Below are 21,419 nucleotides of genomic sequence, written 5' to 3'. Positions count from 1 at the left end.
GGGGGGGTGGGGAACTGGGCGTGTGCGTGTGAAATGGTTCGTTTTTTAACGTTGGATGTGTACGTATCATAAGGACAGGGCCCGGGGCTCATGGGTTGGTTCCATTTCCCTCTCACTGCCTCTGTTTCTGGCCGCCATTCAAATGTGTGTGGTTAAGCAGTTGCTTTCTTCCTCCTCTAAGTTTTCCTACATCGCCTTGGTTCCATCGTTTTCGTACTCCACGCTCTCCCCACACTTTTTATAACAGTCTAAGTCTACCGTTAATAGATACTATCCATTTTAATTCGTTCTGTATCGTAATCAAACTTTTAGTTTTAAAATGCTTTTGTTAAGGAGAGATCTTCATACTCTTCTATTAACGTGGGATCTCACAATCCGCCTTTTGCGAGCCTAACGTCTTCGCTAACACATCATCCAGTGTCAGACTCTAATACCATTTGTAATAATTGAAACCCACCACTAGCAAATATTTATGCTAAGATGCACCGCTGACGATGAATTTGTCCAAAATACATAAATTGAGATATAATAGTGCATTTAATCCTTAGGTTTGGGTGTCCATTCTGCATGCTGTCGGCAGGTTTCTTTGCCCATTCAGTCCTTGTGGTTCATGTCAATGTTTTTACAATTTAGTCCCTCTCCCCAAAAATTTTTTTTTGCTTTTCGACTTAAACACGACTCTCTACAATAGTATGATATTGTCCACTTTGAGCATAAGTTCTCATGGCTTTGCTCTAGGCTTCTCCAGAAGGCCTCATACCAATGAAGTTAATATTCCTCACTTATAAATCCATAATCATTTCCTAGCCGATATGGGACTTTCATCATCCAACACGGTAGATTTATGTTGTTACAAATGGTATCCGAGTTAGACACTAGACAATATGCCAATAAGGACATTATATCCCCAAGAAGAGATGGACAGTAAAATCTCACCTCGAATCGAGAGAATAAGTAAACATTCCTTACAAACGCGTAGAAACAATCGTAAAAACTAATGTAGACACAAAACGAATTGAAACGGACAATATCTGTTAGTAGTAGACTTGAGTTATTAAACTTTTTCATTAAATCATGTCGAATATAAGCATCCGAGAAAATTGAACGATATATTATTTTAACTCAGTTGTCAAAATGATGGAGTAAATAATAGATGAAGTAATTATGCAGATAAATGTGGAAGATGCAATTGGTAGGAAGCACTAGATTTATGTGCCTATATATGAATGGAGTAAATGCTAGGCGGTAGATTCTTTTTTTCACCGCGCTGTACGGTAAATAATTTTGGATTTGTCGTTTCATAAGCCTTACAGCTGTCGCGCGATTACGTAATTAATGTGCTACATAAAGATGGGTGCTTGTTTCGGCCAACTATGATGTCACCTAATTTATTTTCCTCCAAATTATTATACATTATTTATTAATTAATTTAAGGCTACAACAACGTTGGAGTGATATAAAACAAAGTGTCCATTATATCCAAATATTAACACGTCCAATATAAATATATAATTTATTAAATTAATAATCATCTTATTTATATACTGAAATTTTAAAATTAACACTAAAAAAAAGAAGATAATCTAGGAAGTGTCGATAAATAATTTTTAGTTTAAGGGTATTATTAAATTTTTTGAATGTTTGAATATCTTTATAATAAAATTTAAAATTTAAAGGTAAATTAAATTTTTATATAGATATTTTTATTCTATATTTGTTCGTTTAAATGTGCATAAATTCACCAAAAAGAATCGTCAAATATAAGAGGGTTGAGAGTTGATATAATTTTATGTTACCGTTTTTATCGGACGATAATAATAATAATTAGACTAATTTTGAAGTGTAAAATATTTTTGTGGATATTTAATAATTTGATAAATATATTGAGAAAGGTAAGATATTGTTGCCTTTGGAGTGGAAGACCATTTATTTAAAATTTGATTAATTGGTCAATAATAGAGTGTAATAGAAACAAAAATAGACCATATTTATTCCGGGCAATTTATTCTAAATTTAATTTAATTATTTAAAATTATTTGGCTACAGTCAATAATGACGCAGGTGCTTGAACAGTCGCAATCATCCGTTAAACAAATAAATAAATAAATAAAATAACATGAATGGGTAATGTTTCGAAATAATTGGCAGTTGTGAAGTGAAGTCGGTTTATAATTATAAGAATGAACAGAATCAGCCGATTATTTTGGTAAGCCTTGAAAAACGAGACACGCACGGCAATTTCTTTTTTTTTTTTTTAAATAAAAATAGTCAATAAATACAAATATAAATTATTCAATTATCTCACCTATCCGTGTTCATATTAGGTCAACTTTGTTTTTGGATTTGGGTCGGGTTGAATTTTTTAAAATAAAAAATTCGCTATGTCTGTTGATATTTTGATGTCGCTGACACGAAAAATAAAGTCACAATTCAACCCTATTTCATTTTTAAAAAAAGTAAAAATATTTAACATTTAACATTTATAATTATTAATGTAACATGTACTGTTTATAAGTAATATTTTTTAAAAATAATTTTAAAAAAACATCTGGATAATTTAAAATTTCGGGTTGAAATTTTATGATTTTATTAAATATAAATTTTAATATATATATATATATATCCAAAATAATTATTAATTTAAAAAAATTAAAAATTAGGAGTTTTTATTAGATATTTTTTAAATTAAAAAATTTAATTTTGGAGTAATTTAGGTATATGGTTTCGGAATTTACTTGATTTAGATCATAATGGTCCCTACTTCCATATGCTTATTTGCCATATATATGCAAACATGATAATTATTTTGGCTGTCATTTTTCTAATAATATATAAACTCCCCACCTAATTTGTACAAAATTAGAAATTTGGCCCTATTTTTTTATTCACAATTTTATTTTACATTATTTTTTACCACGACTTTTAACTGTGTTATATCACAACCAAAATTCGATTCTGTTGTCCCTAATAATGACACGTACGCAATAATTTTAACTACATTTAGATTAAAGAGAGTAAAAATTTTTGTACACAGTAACAAAAAAGAAATTAGGTTAAATGATTTTCTTCGGTGATGGTGGAGATGGGCCGTCTCCTATGAAGGAACCCAGGCCCATATAATGATTGGGCCGTTGGATCTGTGTTTAGAGCCCATCATGCAGTATTGGGCCTTATCCACCAAATCAGCCCACGCCACTGTGAGGCCCGACCCTTGAGGCCCGTGCAGTATTGGGCCCTTTTTCACAAACATTAAATCAAACCATTTATACTTTTTTTTAAATCATTTTAAAGTTCAAAATTCTTACCATATGAACAAAATTACCTTGAAAGGGGTAATAATTATGGTGAAAGTAAATCAGTAAAAATTAAAAGTAGATAATTTGATCAGTAAGAGAGTGACACTAATTATCATCTTAAAAGTTCTACACATCAAATTTTCTCTATCGAACACAACTAATAGTAGTATTGATTCACCATTCACTCCACACATTTACAGATTCATTGCTCACTTCATTCCTCAACAATGGAGAAATCGGGCTCTTCTGGCTTTTGCAACGAGCTTACGACCCCAGCATCCGATACAGAACGCTTATTCATACCCCTTCGAGCATTTCCCGAACGTGAATCCAAGTTCGATGCCATCGGTGGTGAATGTGGAGACTCGACTTTGGTAGCTGGATAGCTCTCTCTAGCCCTGAGCTCAGCTCGTTCTTTACGTCTCTTATATCGCCGCCATGCTGCTTGAACAAAGCATGCAGCCCACGTTCGCCATTGATGCGAGTGAAATCGAAACTTGTGTCTCAGTTGTTTGCTATGGAGTCTTCTGAACTGGGAGGATACGAATTTCAAATCCTCTGCTATGAGAGCAAATGCTTCTACCTCAGAGATGGCTTTGACAGTTCGAGTCGAAGAAGGAAGTACAATGCTTGGACGAGGGTCGAGCGCCCAAGTTAGCAGCTCCTCACCACAGAAATCGCCCGGGCCAATACGACAGGAGTTGAAAAATCCAGTTCTACCGCCATTCGTGGTGTATGAATCAAGATGACCTCTGATTATAAACAACATTTCATTGACGGGGTCGCCTTCTCGAACGAGAAACGTGCCTTCTGTACTCAACGCAGGTTTAAGTCTCTCGCATATGGCATCGAGCATTCTTTCATCCATTTGATCAAACAATGGAACCTGCCAAGACCCAGAGGAGAGTTCACAATTCGTGAGCGATCATTTCCATCAACATTCCAGTTTATATATGAAACTTACCCGTCGAACAAGGTCGAGGCAAAGGTGACGTTTGATGTCTCTACGGAGATCCAAGGGAAGGCTTCTAAGAAGGGCTTCTTCATCGACGCCTCGTGTTGCTATCCACTTATACTGATCATATCTGCGGACAGATTGTCTGAGCTCGGGAGGTAGCTGTCTATGATGCATCCATTGTTCTGTATCGGTTCTTCTTATTCTCCACTCTTCCAATCGAACAGTCGTCGATTGGAGGTATTTCTGCCAACAACATAAGCATCGATAATTTACGAAGCTTCGAGACGTAATGAGTAAGTATGATGAACTAGTACATGAAGGGCTTACCTGCATATTACCAATGAGCAATGCAAACAGAACCAGTCCAAGAGTTGCTACAATTATGGCAAAAATTATTTCACCAACAAAAGTGCTTGTGGCAAGATTTTGTCCCAAAGAACTGCACGAAGTTGAATTTTTTTCATATCAAACTCCTTAAGCCAGAAGAAGCACCCTTAAACAGCCCTAACGAAATCAACAAGCTTCACGACAACATAACATTCGATGCCAAAGTTCACTGCTAGCTGATATTGTCCTCTTTGGGTTTTCCCTTTCGGCTTTCCCTCAAGGTTTTAAAACGTGTCGGTAGGGAGAGGTTTCCACACCCTTGTAAGGATTGCTTCGTTCCCCTCTCCGGCCGATGTGGGATCTCACAATCCACCCCCTATAGGGGGCCCAACGTCCTCGCTGACACACCGCCCGGTGACTGGCTCTTATACCATTTGTAACAGCCCAAGTCCATAGCTAGTAGATATTGTTCTCTTTGGGTTTTCCCTTCCAGCTTCCCCTCAAGGTTTTAAAACGTGTCTGTTAGGGAGAGGTTTTCACACCCTTGTAAGGAATGCTTTGTTCCCCTCTCCAGCCAATGTGGGATCTCACAATCCACTCCCATTAGGGGGCCCAACGTTCTCGCTGACACATCGCCCGGTGATTGGCTCTTATACCATTTGTAGATATTGTCCTCTTTGGGTTTTCCCTTCCGGGCTTCCCCTCAAGGTTTTGAAACGCGTCTGTTAAAAAGAGGTTTCCTGTTTCCCTCTCCTGCCGATGTGGGGTCTCACTATCCACCCCCATTAGGGGCCAGCATCCTCGCTGACACACCCCCCAATGACTGGCTCTAATACCATTTGTAACCGTCCAAGTCCATCGCTAGCAGATATTGTCCTCTTTGGGCTTTCCCTTCCGGGATTCCCCTTAAGGTTTTAAAACGCATCCATTAGGGAGAGGTTTCCACACCCTTATAAGGAATGCTTCGTTCCTCTCTCCAGCCGATATAAGATCTCACACTTCCATACTGTGAAATCGATCTTTCTTATGAGAAGAACATGAAAATATAACTTTATATTAGCATAATCAAAATGCAGGAGTAGCACACCTGAGATTCTTCAGGCCCCACCAAAGACAATAGAAGTACTTGTTGAAAAATGGAGAGGTCGTGACATGGAAAGTAATCGCGTCGCCATATATACCGAATTGATAAAAGGGATCATCTGGATTGCATAAAGTTCTAATGTTGCTCGTATTAAACCACGAATCCCTTCGAGGGTCATCGACCTTATGACAGTCGAAGAATCCATCATTACAAGATTTTTCAACCGTACAAAGTCTTCTCCAACATGCTTCTTGTCGCTCGATCGAAAGAAGGTACCAGCATGCTCCTAAAACCTTTTAAAAGAACAAAACAATATGAACAGTGCAACAAAGCAAGTTATTCGTTTTCATTTTAAACCCGAATTTCCATAATTTCCACTTACATGGCTTGCCAACATATAAAGAATCAAGTTATAAGCAGCTCCAGCCCATGCTGTTTGTGTCACAAGTCCAGTGGCCTTAACGATTTGGGTCGAGAGCGGAAATATGAGAAAAAGCCTTGGGAGGTACTGAAATATGAGAAAGAACCTTAGGAAGTTCTTGGTGTTCGTCATTGTCGAACCACTAAGGTTGGGGATGACAATCCAGATCAGTACCTACAAAGTCCCAAACGCTTAAATCAACAATTCGACAACCTCATATCGATCATCAACAGAAAAGCAATTGATGGACCGACATATACCTGAGGAACTGGCACGGCTGCAATGAGATCAATCCAGAAACCATGGCGTAGATACCTTATTGCTATCTTACAAGGATCTATAACAAGCTCTCCTCTCCCAAATACACGAGAAGAAGGCGCAACATAAGCTGTACGAAACTTAGCAAAAATCTGAATTGTGTAGAAAAGATCAGCTATCGATCTTATAGTCGTGAGGACAACTTCGACACCTACTCCTATATCGATGCACTCCTCGTCCCGTACCATAGGCAAGTAAAAGAAAAGAGGGTCTACAAACAACGAGACTAAACAAGCTACTAAAAATATCTTATTCCATCGCCTTATCGCTTGTCCTCTAGGATCCAATATTTTTCGTTGAACTCTCTCATAATCCTCTGAGAAAACTCTAGACAAAACCTTAGCTCTTAATGATCTTCCAGACTTCCCAGAAGATGCAGTTCTCTTGCTGCTAGAATCCGGTATTTGTGTGCCATCGATGTTGTATACGATCTTCGTCACACCGCCACCATTGATAGCGGGCAAGGTAGATGATTCAAGAGTGTCTTGGAACCTGAAAAAACATGTTGGAATCAAACATATAATAGATAAGATTGTGTCGTCTAGCTCGAGATCGAAAAGGGTACGAACCTAACGGATTTAGAACTACCAAAAGCCATAAAGATCTTCCTAAATGAAACCTTTGGCAGGTGTTCTAATGGAGCTAACCTGCAACACAAGAAAACAACATTATGTTATGTTCATTCAAGGCCACATAAACTAAAGGGGACAATTTCCCATGTCTAGTGACACCATGAATCATGTGAATTACAAGATTGCAGCAAGGATGAAGCTGTAAAGCCTCTAAAACTTCATAACTCAAATGAACAAGTTGGGCATGTGAGTATTAACTATTATAATACCCTTTTCAACAAACAAAAGCTTTCCAAATAGGTTATCAAAGAGAATCTCCACACCCACAAAAGATGCCGAAACAGAGATGTGGGTTAACTTTACTTCTTTCAGACGCTCAAGTTCATTAAACTCAGTCCAATTTTTAAAGCCAAACCTTTCTCTTTCATTCACACACCGACAAGAGAAAGAGGGATAAATAAGACAGCATTTCGATCAACACCCATGAAAGTTAATACTAGGTTTTGAAACATACCTGTTTTAGAACATGCAGAACAAGCCCTTTGTGTGGTTCTCGCCCAAACGGCGGCTTGAAACTCAAAATTTGAACGAAATGGGGAAATGGGCTTTGAAATGTTCAATGAAATAGACATGAGGAAACGAACAGAGAGTACAAAATGGTTAGCTTTGTGGGTTGAATGCGAAGAATGACACTGAAAATTATGAAATAAAAAAATGGTTACCCAGAAGAGGCGCTTCTATGACTCTGTGAAAGAGACGGAACAAAGGAGACAGAGAATGGGTCTTTAGAAGTTTCATAAAATTGTGAGAAAAAAAAAAAAAAAAACTTAAAAAGTAATTTTTTTTAAAAGGAAAAAAAGGATTTTTTTTGTTTTTTTTTCTCTTTACACTGCAGCTCTTCTTCTGTATAGATCCTAAGGAGTTGACTTTTTATGTTCTGTCAATGAACAAGATAAACTTATTTTTTTTTCTTTTTCCTATGTTTCTAATTAAGGTTACTATGAGGAATAAACAATGATTTAAAGTTTTAGTATGGGAGACAAGATTGCAACTTGGGTAATGTATTATAAGATGTAAATGAATATAGAATCAAACAATATTATTGGTTGGGTTAAGGTTTGTGTTGGATTTATGAACCTTCCATGCAACTTATTAATGATTTAAAATATGTTTTTTTTTTAATATTTGTGATTTGGCGTGGTGGGTTTTTTAACGGGATTTAATTTTGTGACTTTTAAAGCGATCGTGTATGTTTGAAACAGTTAAGATATGTTCAAATTGTTCATTTCTTAGCTAACGTTTAAGAGGGGTTTGTGGTTATTTGTTCCTCGCTTATTCTGATTTAGTAAAGAGTCTCGTATGCTATTCTAGACTTGCATATGATATTTTCTTTAGGCACTTGCTAGCTCTTTGCTTAGTCGTGTAAGGAGCATACCCGAGAGGGTTATTACACTCACTACGCACTTGCATCACCACCCGAGCTGAGCAAAGCTTCACTATTACTTTACTTAGTTCCTACAGCTACAACGAATGGCGGAATCATCATTTGCTCGAGTTTTTAAGTAAGGATAGTATTTAAATTTGTTATTTAATGTTTTGCGTTTAATTTTAAAAGCTAAGAAGAAAAGGGAAAGAAATTTTTAAAAACTTTAATTTTATTTTGAATTAATAAAGAATTCAAATATTTCAAAATCAAAAGGAATTAAAAAAAAATTGCTTTAGAAATGGAATAAACTAAAGGAAATAAAATAATGGTAACGTTTGCTGAAAGGAAAAAAAGAAGAAAGAGACAAAAAGAAAATGACGGTGGTGACCCTGTCAACGTAAAAGGCGCGTTTGTCTGTGAGGTAATAGTTGTTAATGGTACCCGGCCGTGATGGATAATAAGACAAACAAATAAAAAAACGCCACGGTGTCCGGCCGAACCCAATCCGATCCGACATGACCAAATGCCAGCTCATCTATAGTAAACTAATTTAATCAAAACTCCCACAACTCACATCTTTCTCCCCCCACCAAACAAGGAACATTAATTACATACCCCTTTTTTCTAATTAATCACACCCATTTACCCAAGTTGGATCATAGGTGCTTTTTAAGTTTAATAGTACGCTCGAGTTGCTTAGAATCAGAAAGGGTTGAAGTAGATATTTGAATCTCAAATTTTTTTTGATCGAAAGGGTTGAAGTAGACATTCGAATCTTTAATCAGTTGAATTATGCTCGAGTTGCTTAAAACTAGAAAGGGTTTAAGTAGATATTCAAATCTTGAACTTTTTGATCGAGTCGGCTTAAAATCGAGAAGGGTTGGAAGGAGGAAAATGCAGAGGAAGAGAGAGAGAGATGGGGTAGTAGGAAAGAGGGACTAAAAATGGGGCCAAAATGTGAGATTTGAAAGGAGTGGCATTATATTGGACACACCTTATGCGAGCATTAATAGCACACCCATTTCTTGTTGTGTTCTGGTCCGCCATTGGAATGGTTTACAGAGTGTTGTGATTTGGCAATGGGTCCTATTCCAAATTGAACTGCCAAAATCATTTCCAAAGACTCTGTATAATGGATTGCTCATACCTGGCATCGCGGTTCTAATTTTTAGTCACATGCATAAGATTGAACTCACATTGGACGGCGTAGATTGGCCTCCGAGTTCAGCATGCATGCTCGAGGTCAGGAATTGATCGTACCCGAATGATAAACGCTTCGTTTATTGACAATCAAACTTATAAACACTACTTTCAGCAACAGATTTCTTTGTTTCGTTATCCACTAGTAGCATGCAGCAAGTTCAGTGACCATTGCCTATATCAAATCTCATCTTACCTAAAAAGGATATCATTGTTAAGACGCAAAGACGAGGGAAACCGCCCAAATTGTGCGTTAAGGTCCCTAAGCAATCACTCGGTGGACAAAAAAACGACATATCACAAAAACCAGAGCATTGAACAAGTAGTTTCAAGTCAACCTTGCTTGTTTTGCTATGGCTACCAACCCACTATTACAAGTCAACTACGCAAATGAAAACTTCTCTCCTATTTTTTCGTCTGTCCCTTGAAAAAAATGGCTATTTTTACTTAATGAAAAATCCAAATCAACCACTATCCAAAGATACTACATGCTTTTCTTTGTCATCAAAATTGGGGGTGGAGGGGAGGTGTCGGGACTTGTCTACCGAACTAAAAGAGACCTGTTTTATTCCTCTGAAACCGTGGCGGCAGATTCCTTCAAGCATGACCGCATGATCGTCACAAGCTTACACGAAGCATCAAGACAAAGCTGCATACCCTGTGGTGGCATCACGAAAGCATCAGATACTTACACGCTGTGTAATCAAAGAGTGTTACTTCGTTTATTTTCAGTACAACAAACCAATTCATATTCTTCTGTATTCATAGTATCAAATTTTAAATAACAATATTGACCCTGTTGTTTATAAAACCTTCTCTTGTAATTACTCTAAAAAACATCATTAATTTTGTAATTAATCATCGTCATAGTTGAAAGACGAAGTTCAAAGTTGATGTTATACCTCATTAATTTTAGCGGTTGACCATTCGCCTGTAATAGTGAGCTGAGTGACTTCGTAACGAGATGGCATACAAGTTATCATCAGACTTCCATCTTGGTAGTTTTCCTCTTCCAATGCAGGATCAATAAGAAGATTCTTACCAAAGCAGCTCTAGTTAACAAATATGTAATTGTATCAGAACTTCAAAAATAGTAATTCGTAAGGATCATCAGTGCTTTATAGAAACAGGAAACAAAATTTAAGGTTCTGTTTTCAAGACAGCCAATTGTCATTTTATAGCATAAAAATATCTTCCTCAATTGCAGAAAGAAGAAAATAGGCAAGGGAACACAAAGAACTACAATCTCCTACTTTTAGGATTCAATTATCGGTAACCCAAATACCTGTATACATTCAACATTGTGTGCAATCAAAAAAAAAAACTTGTTGTATGGAAAAGAGAACGCATAATATACTTCACAAAATTAAATTAAATGCATGTTGCTGAAAGATTTTGTGAGATCCCACGTTCGTTAGAGAGGGGAACGAAGCATTCCTTATAAGGGTGTGAAAATCTCTCCTTAGTAGATAGGGGTAGATTGTGAGATCCTACATTGGTTGGAGAGGAACGAAACATTCCTTATAAGGGTGTGAAAATCTCTCCTTAGTAGATAGGGGTAGATTGTGAGATCCCACATTGGTTGAAGAGGAACGAAACATTCCTTATAAGGGTGTGGAAACCTCTGCTAGGAATGGGCTTGGGATGGATAAAAATACAAAATTAATTATTGCAGAAACAGGAGAGTTAAGAATGTGCACAAGCATACCACAGAAACTGAGGCAACAAGATCATAAAGCATAATCCCAGCATCGGCAAGAGCAAGACTAGCACATGATATTACAACAGGAAGATCGCCTGCAACAACAAAATAACAATGTAGACAAGATTTAGTTTACATAAAAAGAACAGTATAAATTCTGAGGGTGCAGCAGAGAGCTAAGAAGAAAAATAGTCAGTTCAGGCTCCCAAGTGATGACAACAAGCACAAAATTCACATCATGAATACCTAGTTATAAAAGCTATAGCTAACAAATAGTTACGTGACACAAAAAGAATAACCAACATTCTCCACCTAGGTTATTGGACCATCTTCTAAAAGAGAGACAAAAACCAGCAACTGAAATTTCCTTCACGTTACGAGATTAGAACATGATACTTTTGAATCTTCTCAAAAGGATATTAGAACATGCTACTTCTGAATCTTCTCAAAAGGATCTTAGTTTTTTCTACTTCAAAATTGTATCATAACTACGTCGGTATTCCCACATGCAAATAAGCTAGATTACTGGTTCATGTTTATCTACCAATATACGGACAATTACCATCCATCTAAAACAATCCTTATACTTACTGCCTCCAGATTCCAACACTAAGGCAAATACATCCACAGTGGTCTTGGGGAATGTCTCGAATATTATTGCCCCTTCCAAAGCTTTATGTAGCATTGAGGAGAACTCCTTGTTTTCCGATCCCTAACAAAATGAGTTAATCAGACGACAACAATCTAAACTATATAGAACAAGAGTAGTATTCTTCACACCTGTCCACGAACTGGAGTGGAAAATGTTGTATAACTGACGCTACAATTGAGCCGGCCAATATCACTATACATCATTGCTTTCTTACTTTCTCTAGGGCCGAATCTGATGAAAAGAACACAGAATTTAAATAAAGGGGAAAGCTCTTAATTCATGCACAAAAAACTGCAAAACAGTAGCAAAAGACTAAAACGACAAAAGGAAAGGAACACAAGTTTATCAAATGGGAAGTTCACGTAGAAGCATTGGTACTCAAACTCTCATCAGCAAAGAGACACCTAGAAATCACAGAGAGCACGATACTTGGAGTAGGAGGAAAGCTAAAACTTACACAGAAACAATGACCTTGGTGTTCCCGAACTCTGCATAAGCAGATCCTGAAGCAGCATTTACAGCACCAGTCCTAAAAACTGCAAGTAAACAATGACTTTAGTTTCAATAAAGTGGTGTTTTAGTATAGATTCAACAACAAAAATGTAAAAACCACCGAGTAACATATGTTCAAAACCATCCTTTGCTGAAGTCAAGGACTTCATTATCAAGTACCAAGTGTACCCAACCATGCCTCCAAGGAAGAACCTTCCATTAAGACTTGAATGTCGAGACAACACATTTTTAACCATGCTATCAGGAAAATGAAAAGCCATATGACCAATTACCATGAAAATCTTCATCAATAAACTAATATGCTCAAGACCATATTCATGCTATCAGGAAAATATATCAAAAGCATACGAATACAGAGCAAATTTGAATGCTCGTCTGGTCTCGCATTGTGATAGTAGAAATAAAGCCGCGTGCTCTGTATTTAATTATTCCATAAACGTACTCCGCAAGGATAAAGTAATTGAGAACGATAAGCTTAGACGAGCAGCAATTAGAAAGTGTAGTTAAGCATACATTAAATGAAACAATAGGATAGACATACAAGCAGGACGGCACTGGTGGAAGCTTCGGCCATCAGGGCGAACCCAGTCGACGTCGTCGCTTCTGAAGATGGGTGGCCTGGTTTTGTGGGTGGTAGGAGACGGAGAATAGGTAGTCGTAGCTGGTGTCGCTTTTTTGGCCATTCAGAACGCCAATGACTCCGTCCGTCGATAAGTTTGAAGGTTCCGCCACAAATTTCCTGAGGTAAGGCACACAATGAAGGGCTTCACTAGAGATTTTGTTTGGAAAAACGCACAAAAATTTCCATTTCGACAAAATAAAAACTCGTAATCCAAATCAGAATTTAGGGTTCAAAATCCAAAAAATCGTAAGTACAAAGCGTCGAGATAAACGAACACAAACCCAGGATCGATCGGTCTATTCAAAGAGAGTGAAAAGAGTCTGTGTGTGTGGAGGAGGCCGAGGCACCAAACATTGAGAAACTGAACCTATGAAGCGAATGAGGCGCGAGACCAGTTCTATTTTGGTTGCAAAGCTTCTTTTTTTTTTTTTTTTTTCTCTCTCTCTCTCTCTTTTTTCTTTAATATAAAATAATTGTTTTCTTTGTAATTTAAAGCTCTATTGGTTCGCGGGTTGTTTTTTTATTTTTTTATTTTTTATGCATATAAATATATATATATATATGAAATAATAGTTTTCTTTGTAATTTAAAGCTCTCATGGTGGGTTGATATTTTGTTTGTTTTGTTAGACCAACCAAAAAATAGAATTGTGAGCTCTGGAAGAAGAACGAAACATTTTTGTAAGGATATGGAAACCTCTCACTAATAGACGCGTTTTAAAACACCGTGAGTCTAACGATCGTGTACTTCGGCATTGCGATGCAATCATATCACATCTCAATTGGGTATGTATATTTTTAGGCGTTCACACTTTTGGTTTGTATATTCATAATGATACCATGAGTGCTTTAGGGCGTTCCCAAGATATGTTTTCCAATTCCGTGATACAATTACAACCCGTTTTTGCTCAATGGATACAAAACACCCCTGCTTTAGCACCTAGTATAACAACCCCCGGTGAAGAGGTTCTACCCTGTGGAAACGTTCTTTAATGAAACTTTAGCTTTAACTGGTCGTGGCCAAGAAACCACCGGTTTTGCTTGGTGGACCGGGAATATTCGACTTATCAATTTATCTGGTAAACTACTGGAGGCTCATGTAGCCCATGCCGGATTAATCGTATTCTGGGCCGGAGCAATGAACCTATTTGAAGTGGCTGATTCCATACTTGAGAGAACAATATTTACTAGTATGCTTGAGCTCTTTCAATTTGACCGACCAACCAAAAAATAGAGTTACACTCTAATCCATCCTAACATTAATATCTAATCCAAACTCAGAGATGAGACTTTAAACTTCTTTTGTGTTGCGTTCTTACTTTTGAGAAGCAAAAATTACAGAACTAGATGAATATAAACCATTTTTATCGGGCAGATGTCAGAAACAGAAACAAACTTGGACACGAATTTCTATATAGATTTGGCCTAACCATCACTGTACATGATCAAAACACTATATATGATACAGCGGTAGAAGACACGGCTGTTACAAAGCACCACCCAGTTTTTCCCTTTCCTCTTGTTTTTAATGCAGGTTGAAGGGGAAAGCCGAGGAACAAATTTGGGATGTGAGAGCCTATGGTCATTCTGTGGGGTCTATTTTGAGAAACTACTCAAGAAAAACTGTGAGATGTGAGACTCTGATCCCCTTAACATGATCCACTCACTAGCTTTAGACTGTCTCTTATGAGGGAGATTTATTAACATTCACAATGCAGAATGACTCGAGCCAAGGCTCAGTCAAGTCTACTGTTTCATCGTCCGAGGCTTGGACTTGGAGATTGTTGCCCTCAAGAGTCGAGGGGGGTACGGGTCTTTCGATGCACTCGAAAGAAACGACATCTTGGTTGCCATAGTTGCCAGCACAAAGTGAACGATCAATATCCAATGGTAATGAATGGCGATCGAGCCATTTGCGGGATGAAGCTTGCCTTGTCGTCACGTCATCAATGGGAATCACCTCTGTATGGACTTGTTTCCCTAAAGGATTCGTTTCGTCCCTTACGCTGTCTCGTACACTCTCCTCACAACAGGCTGACAGTCTCCCCTTCATAAATCAAACAAAATAAAAGTCAAACACTGAACTGATGTGTAAGAAACAGGTTAAATCCTTGTTGCATATCAGAGTGCCCATCAATAATCGAAGCCTTCTGATTAAACACAACAAAAAGTCATACAAAAGATTTAACTGTTTTAATGGGTAGGACATCTAAAAAAACAAACTAAGCAGCCATTGGACATGCTCCATTATGCTCAAACTTCATCTCATCCAGAGACCATGCTAGATGTTAAATGTTGAGTTTGTAAGTTTGCAGATCCCATATTAGTTGGAGGGGGAACAAAACATTCTATATAAGAGTGTAGAAACCTCTCCCTAGCAGATGCGTTTTAAAATCTTGAAGGGAAGTTCGAATAGAAAAACCCATAAAGGACAATATCTGCTAGCGGTTTGAAGAATAGGAATGAAAAATTTTTGAGTTAAAAAGGATTCGGCAGTAATGCATTACAAGGGTGCTATAACTGTTAGCAGTAAAAGAATGGCCAACTTAATATGTCAAGATGGTTCCTAAGTTCCCGCGACAGAGATACTAAATCGATGCAAAGTCAAAGATACTAACATGACTTACCTGAAAAACGTTTGCAGAAATGTTATTCCTTCTTGATTTATCGGGAGCTATGTTTGAAAGTACTTGAACAACTTCAGTCATGGTGGGTCTAGCATCAGGGTCCAACAGCAAGCACTCCTTTGCTAAATAAGCCATTATTTGCATCTCTTCCTCCGGGAACAGTCCATCTAAATGCGGATCGGGCAACTCGGTAATGACTCGCCTACTATTTTGCAATCGGGGCGCAGCCTAGGAAAGGATAAAAAAGTATTCTGATCTGCATTAGTAATTGATTCCAAGGTAACCTATCAAGCATACAAATATTTCTTTCCGGAGTAATTAGGTAAACGATGAATGAACTGCATACTTAAGATAGCTAATCTTGTTATCAATCAGATATACCAGTAATGAACAAAACTTTCAGAAGTTGGGGATCAGTTACTGACGAGAGTCATATGATTTATTAGAGTTAGCAAAATGATAAACTTTATTATACCCATATTGCAAGGCTTTCCTCTCCTTTGCTTGCTGATTTATGGATGGGATGCTGACCCGTTATAAGCTCGAGAAGAACTACTCCAAAACTAAAGACATCTGACTTCAAAGAGGCTCGTCCAACAATTGCATACTCCGGTGCAAAATACCCAAAAGTCCCCTGCATTCTTGCAGGAGAACTGGAACAGCTAGGAAGATCATCACCTCTTAACCTTGTAGCCATACCAAGGTCTGTTATCTGTACATGCATATGAGATAAATTGGATTACTTATTTCGAACTGCAAAATAGAAATACTTACATGCTTCAACCAAAATATATAAATCTACAGATCAAATTGGCTATGAGAATTAAGTTGTAACAACAGCATATATTATCATCAAAAGGCAGGCAGTTCATCTTATGGAATGTAAGTACAGCTTACTTTTGCTCTCCAATCTTTATCCAAAAGAATATTTGTTGACTTGACATCCCTATGCAAAATTCTGGGAGCAGCTGCTTCATGAAGATACTCCAAGCCTCTTGCAGCTCCTAAAGCAATTGTAACACGAGTACTCCAATCCATTTTTTCCCCTGAAGCTGCATCCAAACAGTCTCTTAAATTACCCTTTGGCATGTATTCATATACCAAAAGCCTTTCAGTATGTTTCCCCCTTGATTCTGTGCAATAACCAAGTAGAGGCACCACGTGACAATGATGAAGTCTTGATAACAATTGTATCTGAACGGCAAAATATGGAAGAATATATAAGTTAAGAATATTATTCTGCTAAAGATACAAGGAAAAAATGTGTCAAGTGATTATAAAGGAATCGGTGGAGCTCATACTTCTGTTAAGAACAAGTAGTCCACATCCGGTCCTCCTTGAATATTGAGCCGCTTTACTGCCACTGTTCTACTGTCCTTCAACTCACCACGATAAACAAAACTACTTCCTCCACGTCCAACAAGATGGGAGCTTGAAAACTTATTTGTTGCATTTTCTAACTCCGAGTATGAGAATTGGATGATTATCCCACACAGACTCCTAGATTTTGTCCTCAACAAGCATTGGTTCATGAAAAAGCATCCTGCAAAATGATAAGGCTATCAGCTAAGTAACAATCTTAGGCATATGATTGCAATTTCGATATGCTCAAGAAGGAATCCACAGATGCAAACTCAAAAAAAATTGAAAAGCCCCGTAAAACTAGCACACCTTTGATGTTATTCACAGGGGAACCCATCATAACCTTACTATCTGGTGGTGAAGAACTCTTGTGACTAATTAAGTTGGTCAAGCTGTTGTAGCTCATTAGCTTTTCTAACGAAAATATTGGAGTTTGAGCACGGCACTTGTCCCTTCGACAAAGATAGCAAACCACTAAGATGAAGAATGCTAATGTTATGATTATTACACATAGTGAGAGAATAATCACAACCACATTGCTCGAAATATGCCTTTTAAAAGATGGTGACTCCGGAGGCAGTCCTGTAAAGAAGCAATGAAAATGTTATCCAAGGAAGATTTAGCATGTCTTTATCAGTAATAGAACTTCATAGTCATTTACATTACCCACATGCCACTCAAATGTAAAAGCGAATTTAACATTCAGATCCAGCATGGAAATAGTGGAACAGACCAGGATAAAACATAACAAATTCACATTCAAATCCACAGCTTTTGAGAAGCTTAAATAGCTGCCAAATTTCATAATTAAATAATAAACAATCAACAACCACAAAATTGTGGTGGACGCACAAGCAAGTACCTAAAGCAGTATAAAAAAAAAATCAGCAAGTCATGTTAAATCATTGAAGGCATTTTAGCAAATAAAATTCAATAATTAAAAGAATTCCTGACAACAATCTAAATAGAATTCAATTACTGCTGAACATTATTAAATGATTTTTGCTATTTATATCAATTAAGAAAAATAGTTTATACCCATTCATATAAAATCATGCTTAATTGACATTTCTGAAATTGGCTCTACTCTTTATTGGTGAATTAATGACACAAGAAGACAAACTACTGAGATAAACAGGCACTAAAAATAATCAACAACGAAGTGAGAGATTGATGTGTACCAGAAGAGCAGTTGCAGGAGGTAAAACAGTCAGAATCACGGGGATTGGCTGCAACTTTTGGGAAGCCATCGGTTACACATATGCATGTCCACATTCCAATTACCCCAACATCTAAATTAAGGGGCTAATGTAATTAGTATGTCACGTAACTCAATAATGAACTCCCAAAAACCAAAGCAAAAATGAATAGAAAATTCATATATGAATGACTGCGACCATCTTATTTCTCGTGCAGAGCTTCTGAAAGAATATCTGATGCATATACAATCTTTATAATCTCAAATGTAACTGCATCATTTTAAAATAGTAAATACTTTCCACCTGATGCTAAAAACTATGTTTCAATATAAACAAGGTGATACTAAAGATGATATGCTGATTGACATAGAATGAGGAGAATTCAGATGATGCTCAACCTTAAAAGCAGTCCAAAGAGGTCATAGCTTTTTCAACATTGTTATAGCAACAAATGATGATATTTCAAGTATTCAGGATGACTAGAACATTTAAGGATGCTGGTTGTACCTTGCGTACATGAACAAGATGTAGAACAGTTTGCACCAAGTGTTAATTTCTGATTTTCTTGGTATGGAGAAAAACATCTACACGTCCAGTTGCCAGGGGTGGATGTATCGTAAGTGTCAGCTGACACCAAAACATAAACATAGAGTAAGCCTGAGAGTATCTACGAGGAAGTTTAACCCAAAAATTCATGAAACATGGACCAACACATCAGAGGCAAAGTTTAGTAAAATATATTGCTCCGGATATACTGACCACAAAAGGCTTGTTGCATCAAGATAAAGCTTATTAAAGAGATAATGGTGGTTGCCACTTCGCGCTTCATTGTATCTGAGTTAAAGAATAAAACAATACTGGTAAATATAATTTGGGAAAAATGGATAATTTAAGAAAAAATACTGTAGCAGGTTAGAATTTGACTAGCTCACAAGTTGATCAACAAACAGTTAAAATTTTCCAGACATTTAAACGAACACACTGTATATTTAAGCATGACATATATAAGAAATGTAGGATTGTATTGAATTTTTTATTTTCCAAACATAATTTTACAATGATTTATGAAAACCCACGGTGACTACCAACTGTTTAAACATATTCAGATAAACCAAACCGGAAAGTAAACCCCAAAATCTTACTTAAGTACACATAAATGTCTGATTACAGAACGACATGTGGAACCAGGAAACAAAATTGTTTCAACTTCCAATTCAAGTCACGTCAAAAACTAGGACACCCAGCCAGGCATATGAACCGCCCGTAACTGATGGCCCCCTCCATCATTAATCCCCCCAACAGAACATTTAAAGTTTGATAAAAACAAGGGAAACATTTAAGACAACTACTACCTATATTTAAATCTTCGCAATAATGTACCTGCTTTATTGAGATCGTTCAGAACAACCCAAGTAAGGAAGGAATTAAGCATTTAACCAGAAACAGACAATCTTCACTGCTCTAATCAAATAACAAAGCTAATTGAGCACCCACGAGTATGGAAGAGCTTATGATCGATAATTTAAGCTCCAATTCAAGCATTAATACCACATTAAGAAAAGTAAGAAAAATGAGACATACCCAGATAATAAAAACAGTGGATTGAGCACGCCAACTACAATTTACAAAAAAAAAAAAATGGGTGGAAGATGAAGAGAAAAACTGGCAAGGAAGAAAAGGTACATGACAGAAAAGGAATTGTGGTGGACAGAGACCGCTAATGGTTCGGATATATTCTGAATGGGAATCAGGCTGAAAACAGAACAGAACCCATCGACTACCACTCAGAAAGTGACCCATCTGCGAATCCGAAAGGGACTGCTCAACATACAACAAATAACAAGTTACTACTCTCATACTGTCTTACCTTCTGACATTGTTTAAATTCTACTTTTTCGAAAACACCATCTCTACCAACGGATAAAACCCATCTTTACAAGGGAAAAAAACAGGAGCCAAATGAACAACGGCTGTAGATTACCAAACTTGGCTTCGAAGACATGCAAAAATTGGAGGAGTTTGCAAAGCGAAATATAAAGTCGAGTTTCAACGTTTATCCCTGAACTAGAAAGAAAAAAACAAAAAAAAAAAAGGTGAAAACATAATTGAAGAGAAAAATAAATAAATCATAGCCTCGAATTTCAAAGGGACCCGATAATGAGTCCCACATTCCCACCAACCTTGTGTCGGCTATGTAGACCGCCAAATTGTGGACCCTCGCTTCTGATCAGAATAATCTGGAGCGTACAAACAATGGACGTTTAGATAGCGCCAAATTATGGCTCAAGAATGAGAATCCAGCTTCGTCTAGCCAAGTAACGTACAAGTGAAGCTGCGTCGTGAACAGAAATCATATGAGCCCAATTCCAGATCGACAAACAGTAAAGTTTCTGCTTACCAAGTAAATTAATAGACTCTGCCTAAGATTGCGTAGCTCTAGAACTATAAGCCAGAGTATGCTCTTGCTCCTTTGGAAGCCATAATCCCCACCAAGAAGAAGCTCTATGATCTTCGGTAATAAACTGATTACAAGGTTCCACTTCTTCAATCAAGCTACAAGAATACCAAAATTACAGGAACGTTAGAGAAACAAAACGAGAATCAAAGAAGAAGACAGCGATCAACTTGACAAAGGAAATTTCCTTGAAGCGCATTACAAAAACAAGATGAAAGGTTTGAATCGGAATACAACAAACTAAAATCAGAGTAAATAAGATCAGAAGGAGAATTACTTGATACAGAGAAGCCTCGGACGTCCGAGAGTGAGGAAGCGGGAGAGCCTCTGAGAGTTTAGAGAGAAAATCGAAAGGAGGCGCCAACGGGAGGAGCCGAAGCCAATGAAGGGGTCTGAAATATAATGTGGGGCCTTTTTCTTTTCTTTTCTATTTATTTTTTTCGATTTATTTATTTATTTATGCTAAGGTGGTCCCCAGTTTCGTCGGCTATATGCCACGTGGCAGTACGGGCTCATTCACATTTGTTAGAAACTCGATGCGGCTTCGATTGGATAAATAATCATATATTATAAATTTGGCTTAAATTTCTTTTTTTTTTTTTTTAGAAAATGTATTCATATTTAATCATTTTTTTAATAAATAAAATCCTTACTATCATTAATGTAAATGATTTAATTGTGTAACG

General features: G+C 37.1%; 3 protein-coding genes across 9 annotated transcripts; all 3 read right to left on the bottom strand.

Annotated features, from left to right (window-relative positions):
• Positions 1-3,398: 3,398 nt before the first annotated feature.
• Positions 3,399-7,685, bottom strand: LOC111449087 (protein CNGC15b). The gene is made up of 8 exons (XM_023088937.1): positions 7,491-7,685; positions 6,974-7,051; positions 6,347-6,896; positions 6,048-6,260; positions 5,669-5,958; positions 4,582-4,693; positions 4,261-4,497; positions 3,399-4,182 (listed from the first exon to the last, which is right to left on the bottom strand). The coding sequence occupies exons 2-8, from the start codon at positions 7,000-7,002 to the stop codon at positions 3,511-3,513; spliced, it is 2,103 nt and encodes a 700-aa protein (XP_022944705.1). The 5' UTR covers positions 7,003-7,051; positions 7,491-7,685; the 3' UTR covers positions 3,399-3,510.
• Positions 7,686-10,017: 2,332 nt separating this feature from the next.
• LOC111449089 (exosome complex component RRP41-like) lies at positions 10,018-13,490 on the bottom strand. The gene is made up of 8 exons (XM_023088946.1): positions 13,373-13,490; positions 13,011-13,208; positions 12,414-12,492; positions 12,085-12,187; positions 11,896-12,016; positions 11,311-11,399; positions 10,505-10,654; positions 10,018-10,260 (listed from the first exon to the last, which is right to left on the bottom strand). Exons 2-8 carry the CDS (start codon positions 13,150-13,152, stop codon positions 10,168-10,170), a joined length of 777 nt encoding a protein of 258 aa, XP_022944714.1. The 5' UTR covers positions 13,153-13,208; positions 13,373-13,490; the 3' UTR covers positions 10,018-10,167.
• Positions 13,491-14,434: 944 nt separating this feature from the next.
• On the bottom strand, positions 14,435-21,124 carry LOC111449088 (receptor-like serine/threonine-protein kinase NCRK). 7 transcript variants are annotated; one of them, XM_023088941.1, is made up of 13 exons: positions 21,011-21,124; positions 20,677-20,831; positions 20,459-20,610; positions 20,260-20,342; positions 19,038-19,112; positions 18,786-18,905; positions 18,261-18,371; positions 17,389-17,661; positions 17,019-17,260; positions 16,615-16,911; positions 16,193-16,429; positions 15,718-15,945; positions 14,435-15,137 (listed from the first exon to the last, which is right to left on the bottom strand). In XM_023088941.1, the coding sequence occupies exons 5-13, from the start codon at positions 19,105-19,107 to the stop codon at positions 14,775-14,777; spliced, it is 1,941 nt and encodes a 646-aa protein (XP_022944709.1). In that variant the 5' UTR covers positions 19,108-19,112; positions 20,260-20,342; positions 20,459-20,610; positions 20,677-20,831; positions 21,011-21,124; the 3' UTR covers positions 14,435-14,774. The 7 variants fall into 7 exon arrangements, with proteins under 7 accessions (XP_022944709.1, XP_022944708.1, XP_022944710.1 ...); XM_023088940.1 differs by lacking the exon at positions 20,260-20,342; XM_023088942.1 differs by lacking the exon at positions 20,260-20,342 and having other exon boundaries at positions 20,459-20,515.
• Positions 21,125-21,419: the final 295 nt, after the last annotated feature.

The sequence above is a fragment of the Cucurbita moschata genome, unplaced genomic scaffold (genome assembly GCF_002738365.1).
Source record: "Cucurbita moschata cultivar Rifu unplaced genomic scaffold, Cmos_1.0 Cmo_Scf00010, whole genome shotgun sequence".
Classification (NCBI taxonomy): domain Eukaryota; kingdom Viridiplantae; phylum Streptophyta; class Magnoliopsida; order Cucurbitales; family Cucurbitaceae; genus Cucurbita; species Cucurbita moschata.
Note: the sequence above shows the minus strand (reverse complement) of the source record. Positions and strands in the feature narration are given on the sequence as shown.